The sequence below is a fragment of the Pleurodeles waltl genome, chromosome 3_1 (genome assembly GCF_031143425.1).
Source record: "Pleurodeles waltl isolate 20211129_DDA chromosome 3_1, aPleWal1.hap1.20221129, whole genome shotgun sequence".
Lineage (NCBI taxonomy): Eukaryota > Metazoa > Chordata > Amphibia > Caudata > Salamandridae > Pleurodeles > Pleurodeles waltl.
Genome location: NC_090440.1, coordinates 392409906 through 392433001, shown reverse-complemented (window position 1 = coordinate 392433001; position 23096 = coordinate 392409906). Strand labels below are relative to the sequence as shown.

At 43.8% G+C, this 23096-nt stretch overlaps 1 protein-coding gene across 1 annotated transcript in view; it reads right to left on the bottom strand.

The window, feature by feature from the left end:
- Positions 1-9219: 9219 nt before the first annotated feature.
- The window catches only part of STARD5 (StAR related lipid transfer domain containing 5), a 74232-nt gene continuing 60355 nt past the window's right edge, over positions 9220-23096 (bottom strand). The window contains exon 6 of the mRNA XM_069222583.1: positions 9220-10609. Coding sequence (XP_069078684.1) covers positions 10462-10609 — 148 coding nt within the window. The 3' untranslated portion in view covers positions 9220-10461. The remainder of the gene's footprint in view (positions 10610-23096) is intronic.

Sequence of the window (23096 nt, the reverse complement as noted above, 5' to 3'; positions counted from 1 at the left end):
CCAGCTCCCTTGGTGTCACTGTCTAGAGAGAGGTGCAAACAGCGCAACTGTCAAACTTACCCAGACAGGGAATCCACAAACAGTCGAGTCATAGAATGGTTTGAGCAAGAAAATGGCTACTTTCTAAAAGTGGCATTTTCAAACACACAATCTAAAAGCCAATTTCACTAAAAGATGTATTTTTAAATTGTGAGCTCAGAGACCCTAAACTCCATATTTCTATCTGCTCCGTGATGGAATCTGCACTTTAACAATAATTAAATGCAGCCCCCATGTTAACCTATGAGAGAGATAGCCTTGCAACAGTGAAAACCGAATTTGGCAGTATTTCACGGTTAGGACATGTAAAACACATAAGTACATGTCCCACCTTTAACATGCACTGCACCCTGCCCATGGGGCTACCTAGGGCCTACCTTAGGGATGCCTTACATGTATAAAAAGGGAAGGTTTAGGCCTGGCAAGTGGGTACACTTGCCAAGTCAAGTTGGCAGCTTAGAACTGCACACACAAACACTGCAGTGACAGGTCCGAGCCATGTTTGCAGGGCTACTTATGTGGGTGGCACAACCAGTGCTGCAAGCCCACTAGTAGTATTTGATTTACAGGCCCGGGGCACCTTTAGTGCACTGTACTAGGGACTTACTAGTAAATCAAATGTGTTAATCATGGAAAGTCAATTACACACATATTTACATAGGAGCATTTGCACTGGATTGGAGTGGTAAAGTGCCCAGAGTGACAAAAACAGCACACATCAACAACCTGGGAGACAGAGGCAAAAAGTTAGGGGAGAGCACACCAAGGATGCAAAGTCTAACAGCGCCAAACTAGCATCAAAAATTGACGCTAGTTCCCTAACTAACGCCATGGTGCGCATCTTAAACACTGCGCACACATGGTGGCATTAGCGGGTGCTAAGGGGCGCCAGAAAAGGGGTGCTGCATTTGATGCAGTGCCACTTTTCTTAAATCTGCCCCCAAATATCCAAGAAAGAAGTGACTCAAACATATGTACTCACCAAACAACGAAAATATATTTCCACTACAGCATTTCAGCTTCTACCTTTCTCAGGTAGTACACGATGGTTTGCTCAGTGGCTGCAGAACTGACACTACTGTATTTTCTAAAAGCATCATGAGTGAAGATTCCATTTGGATTGTGGAATCAATGCAGTCCTGAGATCTCTTGAGATATGCAATAATCAGGTGGTATTGCCAGTGATGTTCAGTCCATCTGGAAACAGTGTTTTTTAACAGTGCATGCAGACGTTTTCTCTGACGTCCAGTAGTTCTTCTTTTAACACATGTTCCACAGGGAAAATCTTAAAATCTGATAGTAAATGGTCCACATGGTTAAAATAATTGGCTAGAGGTTGGTCAAGTCTCTTATTAATTATTGCCTGATTTATGGTTCCGGAATCGTAATTCACTATTTGGCCTACATATTGTTTTTCACAGCTTTAGCATTGGCACTGAATCACATAAATAATGCATGTCAGGTTACATGGATGTTATGTTAAGGCTCACATTTTAAACATATCAGACCATAGAACGAGTTATTGTTACCTAAGGGCACGCGTAATAGTTATTTGAGATAACTCTAACTGGTAAATTTCTATGGTTTAAAGGTTTTAAGGTTTAAAACCTTTGTTTTTTTAAGTGAATTTCTTTGATGTTTCAAATTATTTTTCCTAACTATAACATCCCTGTAACGTTTGTTTTTTCAGTGAATTTCTGATTTTCTTTTTTTAACATAAAGTAATTTTCATTACTGTATGTTAATCCAACCACCAGCCTGTGGCCAGGCCCTACAGTCAACCCTCTATAACCACCCAACCCCATGCCGCACACAGCCTTTGGCCATGTGCAGCACAGGTTGGTTGCAGGGACTGGCCAACACCCCCCCCCCCCCAATCACCCAACCGGACACTGCACATGGCCTTTGGCCATGCACAGCGTGAGTTGGCCATAGGGCCCGTCTCTCTGGGTGTGAGAATAGGTGGAATCGCAGAGTAACCACACTTGCCTTGCCATTGCCAAGCCCAGGAGTTAGGATCATTTGTCCTTTCCAGAAGTGGAGCTTCAACTGGAGCACCTACTACGTTTATATTTGTAAGTGCTTCCTGTTGAGGTTTCATTTCTGTGAAATGACCATCCTTTATCCAACAAGAGTCCACAGTTTTGCACAAAAAGTGTACCCAACTGGAGCACTTTCTATTGGTTAGTTAGTAAGTGCTGCCTCATTGGATAAATGTGCAGTGTGGGAAAAAGGGGCTGTGCTACCCCCTCCCCCGGCCGATTTCGGCCCTGGGGACCTCATCCCTTGGGGCCAGGCCTTACAAATTATTTTTTTGGGGGGAAGGGGGCCAGGCAACCTCCCTCCACTGGCTGATTTCCCCAGGGCCCAGCCTTAAAATATTTTTATTGTTTTTGTGAGATGGGGCACGCATCCCCCTTCCCTCCCCTGGCTGATCTTGGCCCCAGGGATCCCATCCACCGGTGCCCAGCCATCTGTCTTGGGTGCCCCAGAGGGCACCCAGTGTGCAATGGAAACACGGGGCCTGAGGGCCCCTGCAGTCCCAGCCGGCTCTCCGCCTTCTGCAGGAGCCAGAATTGATCTCACAGGCAGGGAGCGGCCAAACATGCAGCTCTGTCTGTGACAGCAATTGTTTCCTCTATTGTCTGCGAGCAGGGAAACAGAGGAAACATCTGCTTCCAGCAAGTGAGAGCTGTTGGACAGCTCTTGCTTGCTGGGAGCAGAGATGTGTTTGCTGTGACTTGGCAGGAGCTGTCAAAGCTCTGACAAATCAGAGCAAACAGCTATGCCCTCGGGGTGGGCACCCTGGGACAGAGCATGAGCCGGCCCTGAGAGGTGGCGGCCCCCAAGGCAATTATTGGCTCCACAAGGGGGCCCCTGTCCAACTTTCAACAATTGTCCCAGGGAGGTGGTGGTTCCCAGGGCCTGCAACGGACCCACTTCATTATCTTTTGTCAGCCCCTGGGAGGGGGAATGTGAAGTGAATTGCCCCGGAGAGGTGGCAGTCCCTGGGGCTGTGCGGCACCCACATATAATTGAATCAAAGCCCAGGGGAGGTGGCAGTCCCATGTGCATAAATGATTCCAGAAGTGGGGCCCCATGCGCACCGCTCCTTTAGTTTTTACATGCCCCAGGAGCCTGGCCCACCAGGGTACTTTTTTTAAATAAGTGCAGGAGGCTGCACCTATTTTAAAAAAAAAAATTGCTGTGAATTTGTGATGTTATCACATAAAAAGTGCTTTATTGCCCTTGCAAGGCACCAGAGCTAAGGGGTCAAGTTGTCCATATCCTGGCCCCTTTTCTTTTTTTCACCTTTTTTTTGTTTGTTTAGGGACTTGACTGAAGTCGAGTCCCAAGATGGCTGCCAACACTTCCTGGTTGAAGTGTTGGCAGCCAATCAGAGCGCTGCAGATCTTTGCACAAGCTCTTATTATTTGCGAAGTCGTCTGGGAGGATCTGCAGCCCTAGATATACAAACTTTGATTTCTTTTAATTTCTCTTAAACTTCTGAACAGATTTACATCACACAATAAAAAGCGTAATCTGCGCACCAAACGCTACCTTACTGCCAAATTTGCTGTCATTCCGTCCAGCTGCTCAGGCTGTAGTCGTGTTCAAAGCTCCTATGGGAATTGATGCCCCACTTTTTCTCAGCCCCCGCTTGACGAATCACCCTGAAACTTTTAGTGTGCAACAAGTGTGCTTTCAGTGTGCAAGAAGCGCACTTTTTTTAAAAAACATTTGTGCAGATTCATCTAACAGTGCCAAAGATATAGGCAAGTCAAAACAACATGGTCATATCTATCTATGTATACCAGTTCAAGGTAGATGGCCTTTCACACAAGATAAAGTGCAACAAATCAAGGGTTTATTTTTGACAAAACAACACAATTCGTTTTGCCCTCACGGCCTTAGCCACATAACCCACAGTGCCTCTACCGCTTCTCTTAAACGGTCAAGAGTGATGGAACACTGTGAAAGAACATACATACACATGGTATCATAGGCACCATTTCAGGATAGTAACTATGAAACAAAATAAATGTGTTCTCTTTTAAAAAAAAATGCTAAATAACATACCTCATATACAAAATGAAGCAAGGTTCATTTATTAACTTTAAGTAATATTAAAATACATATAGCTTTAAAACGTTATCAACTGTTGCCTTTTTGATTCAATTATAGATTACAATACATTACACAAATAAATATAAACCATTAAAACTGAAATTAAAAATTAAAGCACCATATACACATCCATGACAATTTAAAAAAAATAAAACATGTTTTAAAGTGTAATTTTAGAAAATTACACATTTTTGAAAATATGTAACATTATATTTTTAAAAAACACATTAAGAAACTAATAAAAATAAAGAAAATACACTACACAGTACATCTGTTTAGATGAAGTATTCTCAATATTTCTTAAAAATAACATAGTAAACTAGCTAATCCAAGATCATTAAAAACAAACAAATAGGGATTCAATTGCACTATTCTAACAGTCCTAAAAACATGCATATACATTGTGTAGAAGAGTCACACTTGCTATTCTAATAACAGACAAGTAAACACTGTAGATAGTGAATACATTGGCTGGGTCAGATGTCCTACTTGCTAGACCTGTTAGCCTTAGGGTGGCCTTGTCCCAAACCATTTTTGCCTTTCTCCTCCATTTTTTTTGTTGATCTCATTTTTGCCAGCCTTAGGCCTCTGCACTTTACCACTGCTAACCACTGCTATAGCGCATGTGCTCACTCCTTAAAACATACTAACTTCAGCTTTCCTCAATTGACATATTTTATTTACTTATAAGTCCCTGGTAAAGTGGTACTACAAGTGCCCAGGATTTGTAAATGGAATGCTACTAGTAGGCCTGCAACACTGATTGTGATGCTCACTTAAGTAGCCCTTTTAAACATGTCTCCAGCTGCCAATGCAGCTAGCGTGTACAGTTTTGAAACTACCATGTCTCTCTGGCAAAATAAACCTTTTGTCAGGCCGACACCACCTTTTTAATACATATGTCACCCCTAGGGTGGGCCTACTTCAGTAGACAGCCACAGCCGAGTCTGCTGCAGGTTTCTGAGCTCCAAAAAAAGAGACAAAGTTCGAAAGTAAAAATCTTGACCTGGTAAAGGCAACAAAAGTATCCAACAGGCGAGAGGACTTTCCTGAGCTTGAAATGTGTATTTATCCTACTCTGAACTTCTGCCAAAACCAGCAGGTTCAGCAGTGCTTTGCCCAACTCCTATCTGACTTTGTGAGGACCTCCTCTGAAACAGCCTGCTGCTTTGCACTTGGAAGGATTTTGACTTCCAGAAAAAAAGACTAAGGGCCTGATTACAAGTTTGGCAGTCAGCTTTGCGGCCCGCCAGACCCCTCATGAGGAGACAGCCGTTGAGGTGGAGGTCTCCCCACCAGTCCTAGTACGACTTTCCCACCGGGCTGACGGGTGGGAACCAAGGTTCCCCACCCTTCAGCTCAGTGGGAAAGGTGCAGCAGCATTGTTGTCGGCTCATAATAGAGCTGGTGGCAATGCTGCTTCACGTAGGAGCCACCAGCACTCACTCTCTCTGCCAGACTTTTCATGGCGGTTTAACTGCCATGAAAAGTCTGGCAGAGAAAAAGGTTGTAACCAGCAGGACAGTGCTGACTTCAGCGCCACCGTGGCCGTTTACAACCTGATCGCCGTCATCCTTTGGGATCGGAGATCCTGGTGGGGAGGTCTGCCCCACAGCCTTGCAATTTCGCGATCGGACCACCACAATGGCAACAGTCTGACTGCCATCGCGAGCCTGGCAGTCTGTTGACTGCCAGACTCGTAATAAGGCCTTAAATCCCAACATAAAACTCCAACCTGGCCAAACTTGGTTGCTGTACCTAACCCAAGATCTATCATGGTCTGTCCCTGTAAGATATTGGGTTTGTGGTTGAGGGGGTGAAACCGTGCTCATGCAACGGGGTGAACCACTAAAGTCACTAAATTAACCTGTGCTAAACCCTTTTGCAGCTTAGCACAAAAGCAGTCAGTATTAACTTAAAGGCAATGTGTAAAGTATTTATGCAGCACACAAAGATCAATAAAGTGAAAGTACAACACATGAAAAATCCCACACCAATTTAGAAAAATAAATTGACACCAAAATGATAAAAATCCAATCAGTAGAACTGGAGTACTGATTTTTTTTAAAGTTTAAAGTGAAACCTAGTGCCTAGTGCCTAAAGGATCAAAGTTCCAACCACGGGCATCTAGTCGCATGAGACCGGGGCTGGCCGACCGTGATCCAGCACGGTTGGGATTTACAAAGTGGATTGGACCTGATCTTGGCTTACCTTCAGTCTTAGAAGAAAATTCAAGAAAAACTGACAAGGTAAAGTTCGGAGGGGGGCAAGGCAGCCGGCAGTGTCCAAGGAGGTGTCGTCCTCATTGCGCTGCTGGCTGAAGTTGCAGTGACAAATCCTTTGTTCGCACTTAGCCTTTCTTGAAGTCAAAAATCTGCAGTGGGAGGAAGCTGCATGCTGTAGCTGACAAGGGCTCCACAAGGCCAGATACACCTTCTACAAGGAGCCACTGAATAGGATTTTCTGCTGTGGAGGAGAATGTAGCAGAAGCTGCTGTGAAACTAGGCCAGCCAGCAATGCACCTTGGGCAGATCAGCGAGCAGGTAGTTCCCGATCTCCTCTCAGTTCTCGAGATCCCAAGATTTATATTTGGGCTACCTGGTTACCTTTGGCACCACTTCCAGGGGCCCAGAACTGGAGAGACATGGTCTGGGGGGAGGGTCAGGATTTACTCAGTCAGGGTCCAGGTGTGGGTTCAAGATTGTTGGAGCCTTTTCTGTCCCTGAGGCTCTGATAAGGGGGCCAGTCAACTAGCACTCTTGAAGTCCGGGTTGAAGGTGATGTGAAGGGCTCAAGCAGCAACGAAGACCTCTAGGGTGCAAGGTAGGCTTCAGGAAGTACAGCAGTCCTTCTTGGTGCAGCAAAGCAGTCTTTAAGGTCTTGAAGCACACAGCAGGCCACAGCAACAGGCAGTCCTCTTAGAGTCCTTTCATACGTCCAGAAGGGGAACTGAAGAACAGGTTTGAGGGTCCCTTTTTTATACCTGCCGCCTTCTTCGAAGTTTCTAGAAGTCCCTCTTTCAAAAGGGTTTCGAATTTCCTGCCTCCCTCCCCTGGCTCCAGCCTTGCTCCAGGCACAATAGTCTAGTGTGAAGTTCTTTGTATAAAGGAAGGGCACACCCTATCGAGGTGCAAGTGGTGCTGTGCCCAGCTCTGCTCCTCCATCCTGCCCAAGATGGCCCACCCAGGCACTCCTAGTCCCTCAATTGTGCAGTTGTCTGGAGGAATATACAAAGGCCACCTGCAACTCATACCTAGTCATGTGATCCAAGAACCAGCTGCAGGCATCAAATAGTTGGCATTTTCCTGCCCTAGCTATCTTAAAGTGGTATTTTTGAAATTTTGACTTAAAGAGGAATTAAAATTATAATTTCTTAGACACCAAATATGACATTCTTACCTCCCAACTAAAAAGTTAGCACCTCCTATAGAGGGGGTAGGCCTCACAGTAGTGTTAAATGTTTTACTAATAGGGCATGTCGAACATAAAAGTACATGCTAAAATTTAATTTAATTTAAAATGCACCCTGCCCTATGGGTTGCTTAAGGCCTACTTTGGGGGTGACATATGTATTAAAAAGGGAGGTGTAGTCTTGGCAAAGGTGTTATATTGCCAAATTGAATTGGCAGTTTAAAACTGCTAGCAGGCTGCAATGGCAGGCTTCAGACATGTTTTACAGGGCTACTTAAGTGGATGGCACAATAAGTGCTGCAGATCTACTAGTATCATTTAATTTGCAGGTCATGGGTATATGGTATACCACTCTACTAGGGAACTATATGTAAATTAATTATGCCAATATTGTGCAAATCAATTTCACTGTGTTTTAGAGCGTGAGAACAAAAAACAAATGCAGCAAAAAGGAGGAGTGAGGGCAAAAGATCCAACAGCGAACAAATTGTGCCAAGGTCCCAGTCTACTGCAACCATTGAATGTCATTGGTGCTTTGTGACATGTACTTAAAACTCTAATAATTCCTATCTCTGGTTGTAAGATTTTTCTCATTTTGGTGCCATTTTGTCCATTAAAATGTACTAATTTTTATAACTTTAAGTGGGATTCTTATTGTGTAGTGTTTCTGAACTTTTAACAGTTTTGGTACTTTTAAATGCTTTACACATTTTTCTAATTTAAGCCTGCCTTCTCCGTGTCATTTCTAGGGTTGAATTACTAAAACCTTTAATTGGATCTAACAAGGCAGGGCCTTTATGATTTACAAATATATACAAGGGGTACTTGTGGATCACAAATTTACCCTTCTTATAGGCTGAGGTGGTCTTTTGGAGTACAGCAAGGATGCTGAGACATGTAGATCCATCACCTGCAACAAGCAAATTAGGGGCCAGATGTATGAAAGGATTTTACCCATTCTGTGTCTATGGGAAAACGCTTTCGTACATATGGCCCTAGATTCCTTCTAGTCCTTTATTTAAACCTGCTGAGCTATTTTCATTTTCCTCCTTTATAATGTGGGTGATTTAGAGTTAATAATTATTTAATTTTTTATAGAATTAATTTTGTCTAGGCGTTTGCTTTTCTGCATAACTGATCAATATAATTGTTTCCTGCACCCCTCCCCCCCCCAAGCATCTCACGTGGTCTAGTTCTGTTCAGAGGTAAGCCAAAAGGTTCTCTATGTGGTCTTGGTTCACATTTCAGTATCCTTTCTAAAGTCAGATCTGCTAACCTTAACAAGGAGGAGGTGCCTAGAGGGTGGGGCTTTGAGATAATTGCTGTATTAAGAGTTATGGAATTATGATTGGGGGTTGTTGTGTCAGTCAGTGGCAAAAATACCACTGAGGTCAATGGGGAAGATAGACTTATGAGTCTTCATGAGTTGAGCAGCTTCTTATTCCCTCCACAAAGTATACACTTTAAATACGTACTGAGCTTCCTACATGTCCTGGGAAGGAGGGAAACCCTTTAAGGGGTTTTATGAAGGTGTACAGCTTTGGCAAAATGGCTGGAAACGCACGCTATTTAGGAATCTCCAGCTCACTGTTTTTTCACACAGTACAGTGTGAGTTGGCAGGCCGGTTATGTAAATAGCTGTGTTTGGGCTCTGTGGAAGCATGGGCAAAGACCTTTCAGTCCTTGTCCTTTACTCATTAGCTCAAAGCAGTGTTTTAAGGGATCAAACTGAAAGACCTTTTTTGTGGCTCAGTAATCAGAACTAAAGGCCTATGATATGCATTGTGCTTCCTCTAAAGGCACAGAGTTAAAAAGAAGAGAAAAAATTTACTGTTCTCAGTGGAATGCTTCAGGGCTCTTACGCCCACAGACTCCGAACAGGCCCACACCCAAACAGCAATAAATTGGTGCCAAGGCCCACATGCAATCATAATGTAACTTTTCATTTTTTTTCACAGATGACTTGGGTATATTACTGCAAGGATGACCTATTATGGAGCCCATACAAGCAGTGATAGAGTTCGAGTAAAGAGTTGTCCCTTAGTGTGGCACATCTTGTTCCTTAGTACCCTCACAAAATATTTCAAACCAGTCCATCAACTTAACCCCTGTCATTGTCAATTATTGAAGAAGGAGACAGCCAGGGGCAAACAATGTTACAACGCAGGACCCTGCATTATCATTTATTATATTCCTGCACTGTAGCATTTACACTACTCATTTCAATTATGCCACATGCAATCTTTTGGCACACTGGTGAGCACATAAAATATATTCTAATGAAGCTCTACACTCAAGGGGTAGAGTTGCATTATTTTAATTTAATGCAGTCAGATACACAGTCAGAGAAATACTGACGCAGTCTAGGTCATTTATTTTAGAACCAGATCCCATTTTCTTTTGCATTGATTTCATGACAGCATAAATAAATTAAAATATTATAATCTACTTGGAAGTATTCATTCCAAAAATTCACAGAATAAAGACATTTAAAAAAACAACACACTATAAATGCACGAATATCTGACAAAATGAAAACCATTATTAAAAAATAAATAGAAGTGAAGTAATTCAATGTAGCCTAAGGTCCATAATTTGAAGTTAATATTTGATACTATCTAATCATGACAAAATACAAATAACGTATGAGCAAAACTCAGAAATGAAGATGGAATAAGTAACATTTAGTTCAATTTAAGTGGCCAAGATGAAGTACAGTTCAATCTCTCCCTTCTTTAAAAATATAAAACCAGCAATATAATCTGTTCTTTCTTGTCGCAGTCCAACTGATGGGACATTATCCACTGTCTATACACTGTCCCCATCATGACAAATCCTCCGAAGCCTCAGTGAAGGGATGTACACACTTCAGTTGATGTGGTGTCAGGATTCCAGCACTTTCACAGCTTTTTTAAGATTACTGTAAAATTGAGACATAGTATAAGGAAAGAAGGAATCAACGACAGACTGAGGAAGGTACCCACTGAGATCTGTCTGGAAGAAGCACAAGAGTTGTGTTTTTTCTGGTTCTCTGTGAAAATAAAGTAGAATTATAAATGACAGAATGCATGAAGACCTGTGGAAATATTGCCATGTCAATCTTTATGCTACCCAGATCAAAGCTCTTGTCAAGAGTGGATATTCACAAATATTTTCCTAAAATTAAACAAATGCCCGGATTTCTTAGAAACAAGTCATTTAGGTTACTCAGTAGCTACCTATTAATTATATCAGTTTGTCTACAAACCGATGTATGTGAATTAACGGAAATACAAAACCTGAGACCCACATTGAAGGAAACCAAATCATGGAGAACCTATTTTAAAGACAATTTTAAGGAATTACAAAGAAATCTAGAATTAAAGGAAATATTATAAAGGTAACATAGTTTTAAAGAAAAAAATAAAATAACAATAAGCTTGGACGGAGTTTAGGGGTAGCAAAAGGTTTTTGGAATCAGAGATGGGTGATGTTTAATGGTGATGAGGATTTTTAGGGGTCAGTGATTAGTGGAATTCAGGTGTACCAAGGGGTTTAAGGATCCAGGAATGGGTGGGGTTTAGAGGCAGGGAAGTTTTTTTGTGGATCATGAATGGAACATATTTTTGAGTGGTGATGGATTTTTTAGGGATTAGGAATGGATGGAGTTGAGGGGTGGTGAGGGGCTTTATAGTTCAGGGATGGTGGGTTGTAGGGGTGTTAATGCCAATGTCAATGTCAAGTTTATTGTTTAGTTAATAAAAACCATAACAAACGTTATACAAGTCATTATAAATAATCCATGTTCAAAACTGCTGGATAATATTATTGCTAAAACCACTATGACCACCACATGCACCCAGGCATAAAATTGGTATGTTAAAGTCATATAAAGTGCTGGAAGCTTAAAGGAGCACAATAAAAGCCAAAGAAAGGGTAGTTAAAGTACAAATATATTGACTACTAAGTTTGGCCTGACTGGTGTCTAAAAGTGCTGCATGCTGTAAGTCGCTCACAGGCCATAGAAGCTAGGCATTTCTGAACATAATAATCAGTTATAAGCTGTTGCATGCAAATGAGGTCTCTACACACCTGACTGTTAATTGCCTAAGGGAGGTAGGCTGGGGTCTCCAAGCCAAATATTAGGTGTTCAGTGGGAATAGGACAACTGTGGTCTTTAAGGAGGCAATGTCTTGCAGGTCAATGTTAGTGCTGAGACTTCGATTTAAAGCTATGCAATTGCCCTCTGTAATTGAGAATGCCATGGTTTTCTTGGGCTCTCAAAAGTGGCTGTCATAGAGGCCTTAAGCAAGTACCGGGTGCCTTTAGTATCCGCAGGTAATATAATATATCAAGATGTCAAACACACAAGTTAGCTCTAGGTTTACCAGGCAGAATTCCAGGCGGATTCAAGATCTGAGAAGATGCTTGGGTAACTGAAATATATTCTTATAACCAGAGGACTGAGCATTCTCCAAGTGGAGAGCACAGGCACCAGGGAAGGCCAGGTGCCCATAATTTAAAGCTGGAAGGAAGAAGGAAAGGCTTTAGGACTGAGTATTGAAGCGGCTGAGGGTAATGCCAGCAGCTTTCTTTTTTAGGGAGCAAAGATGGGCTGAGGGTTTGGAGGTATCTGTAAACCAGACCGCCAGATAATTATATTTCGAGGCTGATTTGATGGTCATAGTGCCCATGTGCCAAGTGAGAGACTTCTCATTCTTTTGGTGCCCAAAGATTGCTACTTTGGTCTTGTCCTGATTTGCCGTGAGGTAGTACTTTTAGTTGTATGCATGGTGGCTGCACAGTGCTCACTGTATGCCAACTTTGGTGTGATCCATTATTACTGTATTGTCTGCGTATTGAAGAATGTGTAGGGTCGAGTGCCCTAGTCATGGGGGGGCAACCAACTGTTCACCAAAGCTTTGCCCAGGTCTGCTGTGTAAAGTTTGAAGAGCAGGGGTGCAAGAATACAGCCTTGCTTCAAACCCCATTTGGTAGTGATTTTTGAGGTAACGTTTTGTGGCCAAGTTTTTACAGAAACCCATGTGTCTGAGCAAAGAGAGATTATAGCCCTTAGAAGGTTTGAGAGAATGCCCCACATAGTCAAATTTCTCCATAGCGTGGGGTGGTCTACTTTATCAAAGTGTGCACTGTAATCCATGAAGCAGCAGAAGAGTGGTAGCGGCTTGCTTAGAGCTTCTTGATGGCTGATTACAGCAAATGTAGTGATGTCTATAGTTGCCGCAGCTGGTTCAGAGGCCTGTCTGAAAGGATAGGAGAATGCCATTGTCCAGAGCCCAGGCCTCTAACTGAGTAATAGTTGAGCATAATCTTAAGCCTCAAGATCTAGTGTGGAAATTAAGCAATAGTTAGATGGCTTTGCTGGGTCCCCTTTCTTGAAAATAGGGCACTAGGTAGAGCCCCTCCATGTGCCTGAAATTTGAGCGGAGAGAAACTCTTGATTGAAAACGGGAGTTAGGAGCGTTACCGGAATTGTAAGATCTTGCTGGTTCCATTTGGGCTGGTCAGTGGACTTCCATTTATCCATGTAGGCTAGTGCAGCTGGGTGGTCAGAGTATAATGCTGCTACATATCTCAACCAGACTTCATCCAAAACCCCATAGCCATTCCTTTTCTTCTGAGGCTTTCTCTGCTTCCCCCACTAGTTCTTTTTATGTTAATTGCAGTTTTAGCAGTAGGATTGCGGTTGTGGCGACACAAGGACCTTCATATTATATGTTTCTTGAGTTATGAGCACATAGCGCTCTCGCAAGGAATTTGTAGCTTCGTCGTGGGTGGCACCCCACAACCCTTTCAGGATGCTCCTGTGTGGCCTAGGGGACTCCTGTGACAGTATCACGTGGGACTATTTTGGTGGAAACATCTATAGCAATTCAATACCCCATTCCTCAAAGATCCTTGAGTCCGTCAGAATGGAGTCTCTAGAATCAGTTCTTTCCCATGTAGTTATTGCAGCATGCGAGATCCCTTTATTTGGGGTTTGAGAAAACTTCACAAATCTGCTGAGGCTAAGTTCTTCAAGGTTGGTATTACGTTGGAACAAGCATAGTAAATTTCCTCTATTTAGTATATCAAGAGTACCCCTTGGGGTGTAGTGTGGAATGAAAGCCAATTCAAACAAATCCGTGGTTCCTGCATATGTGGTTTCCCCCAGGTAGCTAGATTAAATATCCAGTGTCCACTGGGGTTGGAAAGATGGGGCCCTGAATGCGCCATAATCAGGAGAGAGCTTGCTTATTGAGCGGGGTGGCCTCCAGTTGCAGGCTAGTTGATCATGGTGGTGTTTTTGGATGATTGTTATCCCACTTTGCCTCCAGTCACTGGTCACTAGTATTGACTGTAGCTAATTATCGAGGGCTCAGCTACCCCTGAATAGGCGGGGGACCCTCTGAATGGATGCGTCTGCTCCTGTTACCTTTTCGCTCAGAATGTGTGCTCAGTTAGACTGCATTACTGGGTGCAATGCCTCCAGGCCAGTAGGCATTTTGAATGGTACTAGGAGCACCTGGAGGGCCTTTGACAAGAGATGAACTGATGGTTTAGTCTATGCCAAAAGGAGTGCTGAGAGGCCAATGAGCATTTTGGATGGTCGTAGGAGCTTCTAGGGCACCTTTAGAAAGATCTGATGAACTAAAAGTTCAGTCAGTGCAGGGAGAAATGTTGGTGCTTATATCTTCCGTTGTGCTCTGAGAGTGATAATGGGTGCAAGGACCGCTGACTCCCGACCATTGGGCTTCGGGGGAAGCGCCCCACTGATACGGTGGTCTACCACTGAGTTTGACAGGGACTGATGATGAGCATGAGCTTGAGGCAGCAAACTCTCTATACTGTCCAACCTGCTCTGTGTCTCAAAGAGCGTTGCTTACCGTTATTTATGATGTGCAGGCTAACGAACTTGTGCCTGCTTGCATCGCCTTAGATCCTGTTAATCCGTCAGTAACGAGTGTTATGTTATGTTATCAGTACTTATATAGCGCTTAAAACTGCCCGGAGGCCTCGTAGCGCTTTAGCTGCAAACAGGTGGTGTCACCATCTAAATATCGTATGGAGATTAAGCTTTAAATAGCCAGGTTTTCAAGGCCTTCCTGAACAGAGTCTCTTGTGATGTCGATCTGATATTAACAGGAAGACCATTCCAAAGGATAGCCCCTTGATAGGATAAGGATCTTCCTCCCCATCTCGCTTTCTTTACTGTCGGAACTGTGGCCAGCATAGCAGAGGAGGATCTCAGAGGTCTGGCCGGGCTGTAGATAGATGCCAGGGTTTTTAGCATTTCCGGGCCCTGGTTGAATATGGATCTATGAAAGTGACATAGAGCCTTGAACTGGATTCTTTTTTCCACTGGAAGCCAGTGTAGGGATGAGATTGCGGCCCGTATAGAGTGATGTTTAGGAGTGTTTAAAAGTAGACGAGCGGCTGCATTTTGTACCCTCTGCAGCCTCTGGATCACATATCTTGGGGCTCCCACAAACAATGCATTGCCATAATCCAGACGGGAGCCAATCAATGCCTGGATAACCAGTCTCCTGGCAAGTAATGGAAGTATTATTAGAACCTTCCTCAAGGTTCTAAGTAGAGCAAAGGAGGTTCCAGCTATTCTGTTGGCATGTTGTAACATTGAAAGTTGAGGATCTAACCACACCCCAAGACTTTTAATGAGACATTTAGGGGGCGGGAGAGTGAGTGCTCCAATTGAAGTGCTTGGACTGGTGGCGGATGCTTTTGGTAGCCCAAAGAATACGACTTCTGTCTTATCATTAAGTTTTAATTTACTTCCTGACATCCATGTAGCAACTGCTTTCAGACACGGACCCAATGCTGTCCCCATGTCTGGATGATCATTAGAAAAGGAGACAATCAGTTGAGTGTCATCTGCGTAAGACACCAACTTCAGTCCAAATGATTCGATGATTTCTGCTAGAGGACGCATATAGACATTAAAAAGTAGTGGACTCAAAGCAGACCCCTGTGGAACTCCACAGTTGCTAAGGATACGTCTGGAAGTACAAGATCTATCTAGGACCTGGAAGGATCTTCCATGAATGAACGAAAGAATCCACTCCAGTGCGACTCCCGAGATGCCACATCCTTGTAATCTGTCTTTAAGAATATTCAGATCAACAGTGCCAAACGCTGCGCTCAGATCTAATAAGATGATGGCGGTTTCCATTCCTTTGTCCATCCTCTTTTTCGCTTCTTCTGTGATCGCAACCAAAGCAGTTTCCGTCCAATGCCGTGGTCTAAAACCCATCTGGGTGGGATGTTGAAGCTTTTTTTTCTTCCAGAAAAGTAGATAACTGAGTGTGTATGAACTTTTCTGTTATTTTGGCCATTATAGGTAGCAAGGAAATCGGTCTATAATTGGACAATATTTTAGAGTCCAGATTAGTTTTTTACCGGAGAGGCTTAACAATAGCCACTTTCCAAGAGTCGGGTACAGTGCCCGAAACTAGCGAAGTATTAATAAGATTTGTGATTACTGGACCCAACACTGGAATTCCCAGACAGTCTGTGGGGGAGCAGGATCGAGTGGAGAGCCCGATTTGGTTAGGCTCAGTAGTCTAGTCACTGTGTCCAGACCAATCGGGGTGAAATTTGTTAAAACGATTTCCTTCCTGACCTCCAGATTGGCCACCACCTGATCTACCATCTGGGTGTCAGGAAAAGAGACATAGATGTCCTGAATTTTATTTCGAAAAAAGCTTGCGAGATCCTCCACATGTTGCTGCGGGGACTCTATGTTTCCTGGCTCCTCCTTAGGATGAATAAGGTCTTTTAAGGCATTAAAGATTTCCTTAGGAGAGTTAGCTGCAGCTTCAATTTTGCTGGAGTAGTAGGTTGCCTGAACCTTTTTAATTTCTAAATGATATGCTCGGATCATATTCTTATATTCTTTTTTCAATGAGTCATCTAGAGTATATCTCCATTTTCTTTCTTGCTTCCTACATTCTCTTTTCATCTCAAGTAAGTTTGTGGTAAACCAAGGAGCTGATTTCTTTCGAGGCACTTTTTTTTGTGGTCGAGAGAGGTATAATTTCCTCCAAACTATCCCCTATCCACTTGTTTAGGGAGCGAGTGAGAACAGTTATATTATTTGAATCTAGGTTTCCTGGTTTCTTCTTCTCCAGTGAATTAATGAACTCTGTGGACTTCAGTTTATGCCATTTCCTTCTATAAGGTGGGTGATTGATAATCGAGGATTTGTGTCGAGAGATGGTTAGTTCTAGCTCTACCAAAAAGTGATCTGACCAGGCTAGCGGACGTGCTGAAATGAATTCTAGATCTCGCATATTGGTGAATACCAAGTCAAGAGTGTGGCCTCTGTTATGCGTAGGGCCCTTCACTAATTGCACTAGATCACAAGCCTTCATGTCTGCTATTATCGTCTTGGTCGAGACTTTATCTTCCAATTCTGCATGTAAGTTAAAATCTCCCAACAGTAAAAAGTTGGATTTAGTGCAAACCAGTTGTGAGGTGATTTCTGCCAGTGATGTCATAAAGTCTCCTATGGGACCCGGTGGTCGATAGACCAGGACACCAGAGATTGTATAGGGGGGATTTACACTGATAGAAAATGACATACTCTCACCTCCTTTAATTAGTGTGGGGGCTGTAGTTATTCTACATGTATCTCTATAAACAACTGCAATACCACCGCCTCGGGTCGGTCTGTCAATTCTGCTAAGTTTATATCTAGTAGGAAGAGTCATAACAATGTCTGGGCCAGAACTATCATCCAGCCAAGTTTCGGTAAGAAACAAAGCCAGGGGTTTTTCTTGTTCCACCAAAAGGTGGATATCCATTATATGGGCCCCCAGCGATCGACAATTAACTAGCAAAATCGAAGAATTGTCAAATTCCCTATCTTTTTGGAGATCCGTTCCTAGTTGGGTGGACCAGGCACAAGCGGGGCATCTATACCTTTTAGCACAAGGATCTAGCTTTTGCGTGCAACTATTATAAGATTTATTGTTCAGCGAGAAAAGTATGTCCTTAGTGTAGGTAGTCAGTACCTTCTCAGTAGAAATTGAGTCATAGTCTCTTGGCTCTTGGCACGGTCTGGCGCGGACGGGCGCAGACGGGCTTGCCTTTGGCGCACCCGCTGCGCGCCACGGTCATGTGGGCTAAAAATAGCCCAACACCAAAAAAAGCTAGAGCGCTTACTCCCCAAGATGGCGCTCACAAAGGAGAGCCCTGACCTAAAATGGCGGCGCTGAGAACTAATAACTTATCTATGAAGAGCACTAATCGTTTCAGTTCTCAGTAATACAATTTTACTTATAGACCAGCAAGTGTGCAATAAAGTGCCTCCGTGCGTTAAAACATCAGATTCAATACATTGACTGGACTTCAACATTAAAAGAATTCATAAATCGACAAGAGTGCAGGTGGCGATGTAATGCCGGGTTCACAGGTGTTGACCATTGGGACCAGTGTTGCATTGGTCCCTTGAATGGTCATTTTTAATGCATTTTCGGTACCACTGGCGGGGTCAGAACTGCTGCCACTTTTGGTGCACCATCTGGCACTGACAGTTACTCAGTGCTTCTTGCAAGCGGCCCCGGCCAAGGTGACCCCTGTAATCAGAGATCTCCATTTTGTAGGGAGCGGTTTCTTTTTAGTTTGTTTTTTCAATTTCTTTTTTGCCCTTCTTGACAGGTTGGAAGTATTTGATGAGGCTGGGGGTCCTGGTAGTTCTGGAGGTTGGACATGTATGCTGTCAAAGAGAAGTCCCCTATGGTGCTAAAGGTAGAAGTGGGCTATTTTGTTAAGTGGTGAAACCCCTGTTCAGTCCCAAGAGGGGCCAAGATTACCACAAACAATGGGGAGTTGTCATTAGAACCAGTTAGTTTGACTATGGGGTTCTGTTCAAGGGTGGTTCACTTGTGTTTTTTTCCCCCGGACCCAGGCTGTGTTCTTGACACTTTCAACAAGGGACATTTCTGGAAGAGAACTTAATTTCTCAATCACTGGGGAGCACAAGCAGGAATGGTCCGCGCTTCCTCTCTAGAGAAAATTCTCTATGTAACTTGGTCTGTGGCCCAAATCCATTAAGGTTGAAGAGATTGCATTAGGTCAATCTGCAGCTTCATCTTTTGTGAACGCCATAAATGGGCCCTGGCCATCGTGTCCTGCTTGATAATGATGGAGGATAAAGAGACCAGAGTGGGGCTAGGGAGCTGTGTTGGGAAGAGACTAATGCCCCTGGCCGAATAGGGCTGATGGATCTGTGAGTGAGCTTGTTCCTGAATTTGGGAGTCTGTGCTAACGATGCTTTGATATGGGCTTTGAGGGTGGAAAGTAATTGGTCCGACAGGTTACTCAGTCATTGGTCCGATATGCTTTCCCATCTCCGCTTTTGGAGGGGATTGAGTGAAATTAGCCTCTGGCACATATCATATTTTGGTGACTCAATCTCCTGTGGCGCTGGCTGGGACCGTGTGGCAGCCCTACTGCTATGCACTTGTGCGGTCACCGTATCCATGCACAAGCAGTGTTTACTGAGGAGAGCTTCTCTTTCTGTGCCCCGGTTGTCTATATCCAACTGGTTCGAACAAGGATTATCTCCCGTTTGTGCTGTTCTCTCCAGAGTGGATCTCTGAAAACTAAGTGGAGGGTCAGTTGAGGGAGTCCCTTCACTGCATTGAATCTCCCCTTGTAACTTTGGGCAGGAGTTTGACCTATGAGATTTTAGCCCTGCGACTGAGGACCCCTTAAAACAGTCGCTGGAGGAAGGTGTCACTTGTTTATTGGACTCCCATGAGCCCAGTGATGTGGCTGAATGAAGGCCCTTATGGGGGACCTTGTAAAAGTAACTTCTGATCAGCCCTTATGCTGGTGATTGGGCTCCTTGGGCCAAGGACCTCTTAAAGCTTGCATCTAGCAACCCCTGGGGCGACCGTAATGGGCGTTGGTGAGGCTGCAGGTGTGCTATCTTGACTGTGCTCCTCTGTTACTTGTTTCCTTCACTTGTTGGATGGGCTGGAGCCAAGCTCATACTCCTAAAGGGAAGGTGCCAGAGGTATGGTGGAAATATTATCTGAGAACTCCTTGGCTTTACTCTGGGACGAAACTTTCGTTTTGGGCATAATGCCAATACTTAGTTTGGATGCTGCGTTACTGTGACCTTGGGTGCTTGGAATGCTTATAATGTGAAACTGTAAACTTTATCTGAATTTAGCAGAAAAAAGTGTAGCTAGCAGTGCCTTTACCTCTCTGTTGGCAGCCTTATCCCGGGGGGCCAGTAAGGATGAGGGGAATAGGCACTAGCACTCTGCTTGCTTGCTGAAAATTACAGGAGGTTTGCCAAGGTAGCTGCTGGAGTCACAAAATGGTGTCATGGTGGAAATAATTAATTGGCTTCCAATTGGCTTCTGGTGAACTCCCTGTGTACTTCAGGTGAGATTCTGTAGCAGCAACAACACCTGCAACAAGTTTTGTCGGAAAAAGTGTGGAAAATAAGGATAACTCTGCCTTACCTCCGTGTTGGCTTTGAGTGCTGGCCGTCATTCAAACATGGATATATTGGCATATTTCCACCTCAAGCAGCTGTGTTGGTGGACGTACACTGCCACCATGGTGACTTTCTTGAATGGACTTCGTCATGCTTTATGGACTTGGTAATGTCCATGTGAACTGTGGGTGATCTGACGCTCTCCATATTATGTAACATGAAGCATTAAGAGCAGAATCGGACAATGACAGAAAACCGGACTGGATACCAAAATGAACGTGTCCCACCATTAATTAACTATCTAGATACAAACTTGGCGTGTGTGCGTGCAAAATGGAGCAGTTTTGAACTTCTAAAGACACGCTGTATATGTGTTTTGCAAGGTATTGAATACTGCATAGATTTGAGCTTGCCTCAAGCAACTTTTGTTTTAATATTAGGGAAATTAACAGTAAAAATCGGCCTAGCAGACCATAAAACAGGCCCACAAACAGTCAGTAAACGACCCACAAACTGGGCTGTGAGACCAGTCCATAGGCTATTGCTGGATTGCCCTAAGTGCTAGTAAGGCCCTGGTTGGTAAGGTCTTTGTGTGCAGTGGAATTACTGTTGCAGTGTCCTAGACGCTGGACATACAAGATCTGTAGGGTTGCATACTTATGCCTAAACTTAGCCTTTGTTTTTGCTTACTAATTGAAAGACTTTAAACTTAAATTTTAGCTCTTCTATGGGCCATAATTTGGTTATTTTTCCAAAATTTGCATGGTTTACCAGGTTTTGCTTTTCTGCGCTTTTACACGAAGAATCCTTCCACGCTGACAGCTTTGCAAGTTTGTTTGTGGATGCATGCCCTTCTGCCTAACATGGACAATAAAGTTATTGCGGTTTACTCCTCTGTGTAGTCTGCGAGAAGAAGGTGAAACTGGTTCTCGTCTTCGATGAAGAGTATTGGGATGTTTACTTTAATTTTATTCTGTTGGCAGAGGAACTGTGGAGCGTTGCTGGTGTTTAATAGGCGTTGTTTAAAAAGAAAAATCGTCAAACAACGTTAAATAAGCCTAGGTTTATTAGTTACGTTCCCCTGTGGGAGTGTCTGCAAATTCATGTACTTTTGTTCTGTGCCAGTTTCATTACTTGATGTTGAGCAAATACGTTTAAATCATGTTTGGATGTTTTAGATGTAGGGGGGTCCATGGCTGATGTTCCATTTTAACTGTAATTTGCCCCGATTAAAAGCTGTTAAATGTTTTAGGTGATGCTGGGGACAGGGACCTAAGAAAGTTTCTAGCAGATACATTATCTCATGAAAAGTGAAAGTGATCCGTTAAAAGGAAGAAAGCACTGACAGAGCGAGCTAGCATACGGATGCCTTTACCCTGGCACTTGTAAGTATGGTTAATATTTGTAGGTAATGGTCTAGTATTAAAGTAAACGGCAATTTAATGTGAAGTACTGGACTAGCTTGTATTTGGCAACTGTTTCAGTAACCAGCATAGTAGCTGGAATTGTAGATGGGACAAACGAAAACATAAAGAGGTTTTTTCATAACAGCAGTTATGAGTATGGAAGTAGCATAAGGGGGCTATTCTTGGATGTACTATTAATGTATTTTTGAATAAGCCCTGAGACGTCCAACTGCCTAGAGGAGATAGTCCTTTGTGTACGCACTAATTGTATACGAATATTCTCATTTTATTCCCATTTTTTACGTTCTGGGTCAACTTAAGGCATGTAAAAGTGAATAAATGTACTACTTTGCATACTTCAAAATGCCAATGTGAACAAGCCCTAAAATAACTATGATCACTTTCACTTAAGATATTACAGATTTATTTGGAATGAATCGCTGATGACTTTGGATTGATTACAGACAGGTGGGAACATGTGAGGTGTCATCAATTTAGGGCACCTTTGTAAAATTAAAATGGAAGCAATGCCTGATTTTCTGTTTGTGATTAGAGATCTTCAATGAACGTAGGTGTCAATTATCAACTATTTGAGGAAAATTGTTTATTAAAAATTCCTATATGTGTCTTCCCCGCTACTTGTATGTCTTGACAAACTTTCCCTATTTGGTGCCCCGTGCCTGGTTCCGATACCCCACTTCTAAGCTCACCTCCTTTATATGGGCTGCAGGGCGACATTGTGTGGCCTTCAGTTCTGCATGGAAATCTAATTATGAGGGCGGGGTGGGAATATCGCCCCCCGGTCAATGAGGGGTTCACGGGGTGGGATGATCCGGCCTACGCCCTGGAGCTCTACCACCTTGAATTTGATGGCCTATTGGGATTGCTTATGGCGGCCCGATTTCCCGGGCTGCCTCTGGATGCAAGTGGGTGGCGGTACAGTGTTCGAAGGCGGCCCTGTGGCTAACTGGCTGGGAGCAGCGCCTTACCAAGCTGACGCCTTTATGGTGGGGCACATGGCTGCGGCAGTTCTCCGGGTTAGAGGGTTTAAGGCAGTGAGATACTATTGGGATTACCTACTTGGGGGACGTATACAGTGGCAAATGTCTGATGTCATTCCACCAGCTGAAAGACCACTACGCCTTGGCTAGCAACCAATTTTGGCACTTTCTCCAGATGTGCCACGCCTTGTGAGCCCACCTGCCACCAAACCTGTCCCTCCCTTATCATAGCCCTCTTGAGGCAAAACTTTGAATGGGACGCTTGGGAAGAGGGGCCATTACCCAAATCTATTGCTCACTGCTGACTAACATACTGGGTGGGTTTGCTACGCTGCAGGACAGGTGGACAACCTGGATGGGAGAACTGGATGAAGATGATTGGAGGGAGGCACACCTTGCGCCCCGAGAACTAGTGATATAAGCAAGATTGAGGATGGTGTAAATAGCTGTCCCCACGGCGCCTGTGATGCATACACCCGGTGACCTCTTCTGGCTGCCTAAGATGCGGCCGTTTATAGGTACACCTACTGCATGTTGCCTGGGAATGCACCCTTATGGGCGGGGTGGAGCGGGAGATCTTTGAGGTCCTGGGGCGTTTGATCGGATTGACTGCGAAAGTGGTGCTGTTGGGCCTTCTGAAGTAGTTGGGGGGGACAC